General features: G+C 36.1%; 1 protein-coding gene across 2 annotated transcripts in view; it reads left to right on the top strand.

The window, feature by feature from the left end:
* Positions 1-1,636: 1,636 nt before the first annotated feature.
* Positions 1,637-11,622, top strand: part of LOC149564638 (uncharacterized) — a 48,881-nt gene continuing 38,895 nt past the window's right edge. The window contains exons 1-3 of one of the 2 annotated variants that reach the window (XM_089818188.1): positions 1,637-1,850; positions 1,984-2,039; positions 2,234-4,477. In XM_089818188.1, coding sequence (XP_089674314.1) covers positions 2,267-4,210 — 1,944 coding nt within the window. In that variant the 5' untranslated portion in view covers positions 1,637-1,850; positions 1,984-2,039; positions 2,234-2,266 and the 3' untranslated portion in view covers positions 4,211-4,477. The remainder of the gene's footprint in view (positions 1,851-1,983; positions 2,040-2,233; positions 4,478-11,622) is intronic. The other variant, XM_089818187.1, reaches the window with a different exon arrangement.

Raw genomic sequence — 11,622 nt, 5'->3', positions numbered from 1 at the left:
TTCACATAATCCAAGAAAACAAACTTGTCGATTTAGATCCATCATATTCATGATCTTTCTAATAATGCTGGCAGTCGGCATTAACTTGCTTCTAATGCTTGGCACATATTGCATTGATCAACATCCACTAAAAAATCACTCGGCACAAACTAATGTTTACCAGTGCTCGGCATCAACTAAACTTTACTCAACATCCACTGTTTTGCTCAGTTCACACTAAAATGAACTTTTACTCATTTCCAACTAATTTTTTGCTTAGCTTGTACTGACTTTGCTCGGCACCTACTATCCATTTGGTCAAGCTTGGTAGACAAACTTTGTTTAACTTGTTCTTCTGAACTTGCTTTGTGTAGCCAACCTTTGCAACCTCAAGTAGATTGTCAATGCACTATGATATCACTGTCTTAGTTGATTCTTGTACTCCTTTGTATATCATAACTCAACCTTTCCTCTAGGTGCTTTTGTTACATTTTTTGATCAAATCCTCTTCATCAATCAAACAAGTGATAGTGATTAAATCATATAAGGAGTTGTCTTACTAGCAAAAAGCAAGTTTGGCATCAGTGCCAAAACAAAGATTGAAACACATTTATCATACTTGTATCAATCTATTTTCAACAGTCTCCCCCTTTCAACACAAGTGTGGATTCTTCTTAGTATTCTCATCCAATTGTGGATCTGGACTAGCTTGGATTGTGGTTGTAAATTGGATCTTGTGGGATTGATATTGTAATTGCTATTTGTATATGGCCCTAACCTAGAAGGCCTTATAGACGGGCACATTGCATGTAATCAATTATATTTTATGAATAAAGAGTGGTGATTTGGTATCATATCTTGCATTATTGTTGCATGGTTATTGTGTTTCCATTGTGTGGTTATTTGCTAGGGGCTAGGACATCTCCCTTGGGGATTCTATTGCCTTGCATTGGGTCAATTTGAGACTACAAGGAGTATCCTTGTCCATTAAGTGGGTTTTCAAATATCTTGAGGGGAAGGATCCTTGTGAATTTTTGATAAGGCACAAGATATCTAGATTTGTGTCTGGGAAAGGGCCTTATTAGAAGGATCTATCTATTGGTGACCTAATTGTAGACAATTTTAAAGTCAAACCAGCTAGGTATGCTATTTTAAGTTCATTTGGAAGGTATGGGACACCATGAAGCAACTGATTACTAATAATGACATTACCATGATAATATATAGAGATGGACCTAAAGTGGAACCTCAAGCATGAGGATAAAAGCTTCACATAAATCCACTGGTATTTTGCTAAACCATAGGCCCCTAAATGCATCATTTGATTTCAAGACATTCTCCAAGATGCATAGATGATCTCTTGGCAAGAACTATCCATAAGTATGACATTCCCCAACCCAATGGAGAGCCTACTATATTCTTAGAGATGCTTGAAATTCCCCAACTCTTCCCAATCCTTTGGGCAATGAACTAGATTCCTTTCTATAATGTAAATCGATGGAGGTCTCCTTGCTACAAAAGGTTAAAGCTAAGATTATATATAAATACCTTACTAATACTAAGGCCATTTTCTCCCATCTTAATTTGTTTTGGTAGTTGCATTTTGAAGTGTCTTCCTGGAAAAAATATTTTAATAACATTTGGATATCTAATCCATACACACTTTGGCCGCAGATTAGTTTTTGACTGCATAGCAACCAATTAGGCTTCCCGAGACCTCTCCACCGTTGGCTTATATGTATAAAACAACGAAGTTTCACAGTCGAAACCCTTGACAGATTCAGATATTGTTGTCCATCAAGGATGCGGTGTTTTACGGCGTAAGGAATGGTCTTCCTGTAAAAAACGGTGCCTTGATTGAATCCTTCAAGGTTGTATTCAGTAATGTGCAAATGTTCTCAGAAGCTTAGGGTTGCTTTGAATTTTTTTTTTATGAGTCAAAAAACGGCTAGGACTTCAGCATACAGTTGATTAATATTGTGTTATGATTGATGTTCTTAGCAGATGGAGGAAGAGGGCTCACGCCTGGGCTTTGCTACAGCGCCTTTCTACGCAAAACTGTAAGGGATTTATGTTGGAAGTGGCTCAATACTTTATTATTAAATGTCGTAATTTAATGGTTTTGGATACGATCATTGATTCATTAGCCAAGGCTGAAATGTTCTGTGAGGTTATTGTAGTGTTTTTGGATATGGGCGGATATAGATTTTGTCGTTCTATTGAGAGTTTTTACCTGTTTTTAATGTGTGTGAAGGGGGAGAGCTCATTTTCAGATTTTGGCTTAATAATGGGGCAATGTACAACTGAAATGAGTTGGAGTAGGGTTCGTTCAAGAAGAGGTTTGTATTTTAATGAGAAGGGTGGTCTAGAAATGAGGAATGCACATTTGGGGCATAGGGATTGCAAAGGATTGAGATATGAACGCTTTTACAAGGAGGATACACAGACAATGGAATGTTTACATGTAGAAGAAAGGGCAGAATCAGTTAGAAATATTAATGTTTTTGTGTCTGGTTCAAATTCTTGTAATCAGAATGAATCCATAGGAAATATTGTGGGTTACAAGGATCGCAAGAAGTTAAGATTTGAACGGTATTTGAAGGAGGATATAGAGAGTGTGCAATTTTTACATACAAAAAAAAGCACGATGAGTAGAAATGTTTGTGTCCTTTCATCTAGTTCAGATTTTTCAAAAGAAATGAGATGCATAGAAGCAATTCTTTGCAAGGATCTTCGTCCAGTTTTGATTAAATATAATGAGATTATCAGTTCCTTGTGTAGGGAGGGCAGGCTGAGGTTGGCTTTTGAGCTTCAAAATGTGATGATCGAGAAGGGTATTTGCCCTACTATTTCTACTTATAATATTCTCATTAACGGGTTGTGTAAATTTGCTCACATGGATGGGGCAAGTGAGCTGCTAAAGGATGTTATTGAAATGGGTATTCACCCTGATCGTTTCACATATAATATATTGATATATGGGTACTGCAGGATAGGTTACATCGAAAGGGCATTTGGATTTCTCTATACAATGGTAAAAAATGGTGTCCAACCGAATGTTGTTACATGCAATATCCTTATGAGTGATCTATGTAAAAGAGGCAAAGTGGAGGAGGCAAAAAATCTTTGGACTAAAATGTTGAATCAGGATGAGTTGTATAACTTAATTAGCTCAACCATCCTGATTCAGGGATGCTGTACCCAAGGCAACATGCACGAGGCTTTGGATTTGTGGAACAAGATGTTAAGTGAAGGTGTAGGGCCAGATGTTACTGCGTACAATGTTCTTATCCATGGGTTCTGTTTAGATGGAAATGTGGGGAATGCTTTGAAACTGTGTGGGAAGATGAAAAAACAGGGTCTCGTACCTGATATATTTACATATAATACCCTGATTAATGGGTTCTGTAGAAGGGGTGACCTGCAAAAAGCTTGCTGGGTTTATGATGGCATGTTAGGTGCAGGACTTGTCCCAGATCTTGTTTCCTACAAAATCCTTCTGAGAGAGCTTTGCAAGCATAGGAATTTAAAAAAAGCAGAAACATTTTTTCAGCAAATGCTTGATAGTAATGTTAGTGTTGATCATTTTGTTTTTAACATTCTTATTGATGGTTATGTCAAAGAGGGGAATATGATGGAAGCTTTTAGTATGCGTGATAAAATGGTTGCATATGGTTTGGTTCCCAATGAAATTACCTACAATTTACTCATCCATGCCCTTGGCAAAGAAGGTGACATTCAAGAAGCACTCAGACTGAAGCATGAAATGATAGCATGTGGTTTAGTGCCTGATCTTGTTACTTATAACTCACTTATCTATGGACTTTGCAAGTATGGTCATACATTAGAAGCTTCTCAGCTGTATGATGAAATGATAAGTAGAGGTATTTGTGCAGACAAATTTACATACACTGAACTCATTTTCGGGTTTTGCAAGAGAGGAAAGATAGAGAAGGCATGCAAGCTTCTTCTAAGGATGCAGAGGAAGGGTTTTTGTGTGGATACCATAGCATCCAATATTGTGTTTTTGACACTTTGCAAGAGAAATAGGACAGAAGAGGCACATGAACTTTTTGAAAGGGTGAAAAGAAATGGCTTGCCTGTGGATAATATCACATATAACATTCTCCTAACAGGATACTTAAAGGAAGGCAAACTGCATAAAGCTCGCAAACTTTTTGAAGAGATGGAAGTGAAAGAGTTACATAGCTCCACCTTTAACATTCCTTGATGAGCTTGGTAAAGGGGTTTCTTAAGATTTTTAATGAGAAGATGCGAAATTGTCTTGTAACCAGCCTTGTTGCCCAGAGTAGTCTGACTAGTGGATGCTGAAGTGAGTGCCACTTGCAAGAAGCTGAGGTCCTGTCTGATGCAGTGAATGAAAAGGGTGTCAAATCCATTGAATGGCAACAGCAAACAAAATGTTGAAGGAGAGTTTTAACACACTGGAGCAAAATGCAGAACTTGTATCCAACTCTTGAGAAACTATCAAAATCAGGTAAATGCTGATCTTTGTTGTTGCCTATTTGTCCATGTAAACGCTGATCTTTATTGTTGCCTTTCTGCCTATCTGTCTGTGTGACTCAGATTATGTATATGATCCATGCACGCTCCAGCCTATTGTTAGGATAACAATAAAGTTCGAGATTTTTGTTTTCAATTTGTGTAATTTTAAGCAATCAAAGTAGAAGAATGGCGCCTTCAAAAAAACTCTGAAAGGATATGGCAATATGCCATAAACAGGATACAAAACTTATCTACAACAATTACAAAATAGAAATGAATACCATTTTATTAAATGGTGAGTTATAGGACTAAATACTAGCAGTTGCACCAGAAAGGATGCAAGGGTCATGCTGATAGAGAAATATTTGTAAGTTAATATTTTAGAAAGTACAATTGATTTATGTATATAATACATTATTTTAGACAGAGAAGTTCACAAACAAATAGATACACAAAATATTATGTATACAGAACATAACTCTGCATTGTGATAGATTTTCCCTAGACATATCTGTATGCGCCACCTTGTCACACAATAAAGAAGAATCGTTGAACAATTTTGTTATAATTTTTACTTTGAATTTGATTCTAAATTTGAATCGCAATTATCAAAGATGACATATCTATTTATTTATTTAAAACTATCAAACAACATTAAACCCCTTCTAACACACTCATTTACATTCATCAGGAGTATTAACTCTGTAATCAGTATAAAGATCTGTTATTCAGATTTGTTAGGTACATTTCAGTCAAAAAGTAAGGTGAGTTTTATTTCTTTATGGTAACCATTATGGACATGTGAAGAATGGTATAATTCTGAACATATGATGGTCTTTTTTTCCTTAATTAATCAGTTGAATCAAGAAATAGGAAGTGTTGTTGACCTGTAAGGTATCTGATGTAAAATGTTATTAACAAAAGATCCATGCCAATAATGGTGAATTTATGAACAATGGTCCATGCTAATCTTGCCCTAAATCAATCATTGTTTTGCATTCAGAGAAGTAGTTAGCAATGGTTATTTATTCTAGTAATTTGAATGTCTAGGGTCCTTTTGCCCTAGTTCTTTGTTATCAAACATGATGTTTGTTGCAGTTCCTTCCTTCGATCTATTCTTGGTCATTCTCTGACATTAATAGAATTTCTTGTTCTTTCGTTGTCCTATAGATAAGAAAGCCATACAATTAAGAATGATTAGAGGGTTTGGCCATTTTTGGAATCTGAAAATCTGTGGATCATGGAATATATCATATAGCCAAATGTTTGCTCGGTGTTGTCTGCATTTAAAGCATGACCCATTTAAACTTTTCTATGCATTCTAAACAGCAAATGACATCAAACCAAGCCTGATATATTGGTTGGATATTTAGTTGGCCAAACTATCATGGGCATCAAGTTTCAGGATTAGTTTTCATCGTTTCGAGTCTAAATGGCATTTTTTCCTCAAAGATTTGATGAATGAAGGGATTGAAAACTGCCTTTGGGGTCTGCAGTGGTTGTGAAACTACTCAGGTGACCCAATCCTTGAAAGACAACAACCACCGAGCTAAACTTCACTTCTTGTGATGTGCTGCAGAAAGCACATGAATGAATTTATTGAAAAGGTTTTAGAAATTTTCACAAAATTGCAATAGAGTGTTGGCTTCATTACCGAAACAAAATATTTTTGAATTCTTTTCTTACCAGCATCATGACTGAGTTGTGAAACCATTGTTGGGCCCAGATGGGCTTATCACAAACCCCCATTGGAGCCTGACACTTATCAAAACCATGTTTTAATAATGAAAAAGTTGGCATTTCAAATTGGCTCTGAAACTTATAATTGCCACTGAAGTGTTTGACATATTTGGTCATGGAAAAATGAGGTAGATCGGTCTCAAAGCGTTTATGGCATTCTTAGTTAATATTGAAACAGCTTTCGGTGCTCTTTCTTGCTTGCAGCAACACAAAAAACTTTGGAGCCAAAACAACAATCCAGAGGATACGACTTCGATGGAGTTTATGACGACGTGCTCTGAGATGGTATTATATATTACTGTTCCATGCAAACATTGGAGTAAAATGATGCAAAACATCCTCATTCTGGTACTTGTTACATTGCTCAGAAGATTCCCCCCAAGTTCAGTGCTTGTTCCTCTGCGTGGGGAAGACATGACTTTATTTGTCAAGAGTCAAAGTGAATGCTGTCAAAAATCTTCATATCGTGGGAGAAACTATCATAGAATATATACAAAAAATAAATTTGTTGAAAGGCCCCTGCTGCCAACTTTTCCTGTTCAATAATATGGCATAGATCAAGATGAGAAGACAACAGAGTTTATTCCCAAGTTCTGCATGGATGATATTTTACAGATGCATTTGATAGTGGCACAAAGTGCAATGAAGCATTAAACACTCACATTGATGATTGTACAGCATCTTGAATATAGAGGAACTTGTTCTCTGTCATAGAAGAAAGTTTAATTAATGTCATGTCCCTGCAATAATATAATATGCCATCTCATTTTTGTTAATGATATGGGCAGATTTGAGAGCAACAATAGTATTGATTTGAGATAGTTGTCGACATTAAGAGGATAAATGCTAAGAGAATCTTCACTGTTACTAAAGAATGTAACTGCTGTCACATGAAGATTGCTTATGATCTGTAAAAAATAAATTAATCAAGCTTCGATGATTGATATCAAGGAAGGAAGAACGGGTAATGTTAAAGAATGTTTATCAGAAACAAAAGATTAAGCCATCAATCAGCTAGAGTTACGCGATACAAAAGGTAGCAATCCATTGGAAGAGTCCCCTTACTTGGATATCACCACAAAGGACATGTCTTTTAATTGCTCTTAAGGGATATATAGGGACAGACCATCATTGGTTTAAAGGCATTGAATAAGAAGCAGAAAGGAAATACAAAACAAGAGATATGTTCAGAATGGTTTGAGAACATGCACCAGTGCTCAACAGAAATACATACTCAGCAAACACACTGATCAGAAGGCCCAAGATCTGAAGGAGATATTGAAATTGATACTGCATTTAGCAGAGAGATCTTACAGCAGTACAAACCCCATACAGACCTGCCATAGATTCATATTCATTGATATCTTTTTGTGCTAACATTTTTACTACTAGATAAACATATATTGTTTATGAATATATATATGAAGTGAGCAAGGATAATGGCTATGTTGATTGCAATATGTTATTATTGATAATTATAAAGCATATGATGACAACGATGTGAAGTGTTTGACTGCCTCAAATCCACCTTGTGGGGGAAGGGGCACGAGGTGTAAGAGAATGATGACAAGGGGCTGGTAAGAATGCCGTCTTAGGGTGACTATCGTGTCCTAGGATGAAAAGGGCAATTCTGACGTCAAGCAAATCCCTTACAACCCCCAACCAATCTAAGATGGCAACTGTTTGCGGGGGGACAAGGCATGATTGGGGAAAATAGGTACAAGCTTCCAAGTAAGAGTGTTGTGGTAGATAGCCACTTTTAGGCTGGGTGTATTCCCTCATGTCTTATTTTCCAATTTGTATGAATATAATTTGATTTGACTAACTGTAATAATTAGTTTTGTACATACACATACACCCATGGACACATACATGTGTTTCTTTCATGTTGTGATTGTAGGATCCCTATCTAAGAACATATTTTTGAGGAAAGATTTATTCGGTAAGATGTAACCAGACTCTAATTTGTTGTATTTGTGATTCTAGGCAAACTAGGATGGGGGCATCACAATCTGTATTAGACAATCTTTCTTGCCATTTTGTGAAAGGTAGTTGATGCAAACTAGTTAGAGGGTACAACGAGTATTGGAGATAGAAAAAAGGAAACTCACTTCCATCATAAGTGAGCAAATGAGTAATGAGTTGAGGGTATTCACAGAACAAACAAGTCAAACCACTCCAGCTCTTATGGAACATAATTAGAGAAATGGAAGAACCAACTGACTCCTCCTTCAAGCCATTCAAAATATGAGTAAAAATGATACTAATTCCAATCACTCTAAAAATGATAATAATACCTCCCTAGGGTGATCGACGCTAGTCCAACAAGACCTCCCTTCCTACTTGGGGGTGACACAAGGAAGAGGAAGGTACTCTAGATTTGACTATGAATTGAGGAGAGATTTATCTTTTAAAGATTATTGTGACGTCAAAATGAAAGTGACCCCTAATAAGAAAATAAAGGGATAATCAGATAAGGACGTAAACGAAAGGGTGAGTAAGATGAATCTTACTAGCTTTGATGGATGTGGAAAGTTGAGTTTGCTCATGGGTGCAAAAGCTAGATGCTTATCTCTCATTAAGCCCCATGATAGAGGAAAATGTCATTAGGTTTGTGATGCTCTACTACTTGATGGGAACAACCTAGGAGTGGTGGCATCATGGCCTTATTAACTAAGGTCATCAACGCATAACTAGTAATGATGAACTCACAAAAAGTCATTAAAAGATTTGATTGGAAATATCAAAATTGTACTTTAAAGAATTAACTCAAGCAGCAAGGGACAATGGAAGAATTCATCACCAAATTCCAAAATTTAGTTGTCATGGTACTAGAAATTTCTCAAGAGAGACTAATGTACCTATTCATGGAGGGAATGAAAGAATCAATTAGAAGTTGGGTGAGTGCCTTGGATCCGACAAACTTGGAAGAAGCAATTCAAAAAACAATGAAATTTGAAACTTTGACCCATCAAATGTAAGTACAAAAATTTCACCTCCACTCATATTTGAAGTCTCCTCATAAAGATGAAAGGCATAGGTAGTGACGATGAGGAAACACATGCCTCCATTGTAATAAGGATTGGGACTATTGTGTCCTAGGACTCGGAGGGCACTTCTGAAGTCAAGTAAATCCCTTACAACCTTCAACAGACCCAAGATGACAATTGTTCGTGGGGGAGCAAGAAATGATTGGGGAAAACAAATACATGTTGCCAAGTAAGAGTGTTGTTGTAGATGGCCACTTAAGGCTTGGTGTAGAAATGACTTTGGGAGGACTCATCATGTCTTATATTCCAATGTGTATGATTATAATTTGTTTTGACTAATTGTAAGAATTAGTTTTGTACACACATAGCCATCCACCCACCGGCAAATGTGTGTTTCTTTCATGTTGTGATTGCAGGATCCTTGTCTAGGAACATAGTTTTGAGGAAAGATTTATTGGGTAAGATGTAACTTGACTCTAATTTGTTGTATTTGTGATTCTAGGCAATTAGGAAGGGGGTATCGCAATTGCTATTAGACAATCTTCCTTGCCATCTTGTGAAAGGTAGCTGATGCAAACTAGTTAAAGGGTACAAAGGGTATTGGAGATAGAATAAAGGAAACTCACTTCCATCAAAAGTGTGCATATGAGCAATGAGTTGAGGCTCTTCATAGAACAAACAACTCAAACCACTCAAGCTCTTGTGGAACATAGTTAGAGGAATGAAAAGACCTACCAATCGACGACTCCTTTAGGCCATTCAAAATATGAGTAAAAATGGTACTAACTCAAATCACTTTAAGAATGGTAATAATGCCTCCCTAGGGTGACTTTTGACCCTAGCCTAAGAAGACCTCCCTTCCTACCTGAGGGGAACACAAGGAAGAGGAAGAATCAAACACTCCACCCATGAATAAAGGTTGATGAGATTGTAGAAGCATACTATAGATTTGAATTTGAATTGAGGAGAGATCTCTTTTAAAGATTATTGTGACGTGAAAATGAAATCGACCCCTAATAAGAAAACAAAGGGACAACTAGAGAAGGATGTAAAGGAAAGGGTGAGTAAGATAAACCTTCCTAGCTTTGATTGATGGGGAAAATTTACAGTTTGTTCGTGGGTGCAAAAGTTAGATACTTATCTCTCATTAATGTTAGTTTTCCAGAGATCACTGCAAATGTACTTGAATTGTCATTTTTGTATATGCTTTCGAAATGGCAGCCATCTCTCTAATATAGGATGAAGTATAGATGGACATGTCCCTTTATGGGACATGTCTATTCATTAGTATTTAATTAATATAATGACAAATAAATATCTCAAATATTTAATATATTAATATATATGTTATGTCTCACACTTATAAATATAATATATATATTTGCACTATAGTTTATCTAACTAAAGCTAGCAAACATTAACACTCCTTAGCTAGGGAGGATAAACAAGATTCATACGCAATATGAATAACATATTACCTCAACATAAAAAATGGATTCAGAATGTTAACTCATTTGACTTCCTAGTTTATTGAATGTCAACTCATTTGACTTCCCAATTTATTGAATGCCAACTCATTTGGCAAATGTCAACTCATTTGACTTTCTAGTTTCTTGAATATCAGCTCATTTGATATTTGAATGTCAACTCATTTGACATTTGAATAAAGATATTGTAAGATCATCACCTTACAACAACTTCTGCAAATACAAGTGATAATCATTTGGAAGTCGTCACTTCCTCAAGACGTACAAAGGGGATAAGTCCATATAGTTATGAACAATATTCATAAATCACAGTCCTCTCTAATTGTTTACAATTTATTGATCATTGGAGAATCCTTCTCAACATGATCTACTCCCTCTGAGTCAATACATCCAAGATCCCTGAAGGTTGACTTAATCACATCCTCTATCTACTCCCTCTCTTTCAAGGTTTCCTCTAATGAAATGTTTGGCTTCCTTTGAATTTGAACCTGGTCATCCTTTTCCTGCAAATGAGTTCTATCTTGAAAGCATATTAGAGAGAGATTTCAAATAGTTCATAAAAGTAACTATCTTGAAGGTAAATATTAAAGATAAAAGCATACAAGGTATATTTAGAATCATACAAGGTTTATTATACCAATTTAATGGCATTCAATAAAAAATCATGAACGTTATTCAAGCGTAATACTTATCTTTGATTGTATATTTTTCCTTTCGTATTGTTTGTGTTAGTCGGTGTTTTGACCCCCAATTTCAAGCTTGAAAATCCAGCCTTCTAATTACCCTCCCTTGGAATCTCAATTTTCTCCTATGATTGATATTGAAAATGTTGTGTAAAGATATGTTGCATAAGGCAGGTTTCAGAGGAAGTTTGATGACAATGAACCAAAATCCTCAAGCACACAAGTTCAAGGCTTCCC

The sequence above is a fragment of the Cupressus sempervirens genome, chromosome 3 (assembly GCF_028749045.1).
Source record: "Cupressus sempervirens isolate cs-2001-9-10 chromosome 3, ASM2874904v1, whole genome shotgun sequence".
NCBI lineage: Eukaryota > Viridiplantae > Streptophyta > Pinopsida > Cupressales > Cupressaceae > Cupressus > Cupressus sempervirens.
This window is presented reverse-complemented; position numbering and strand designations above follow the sequence as displayed.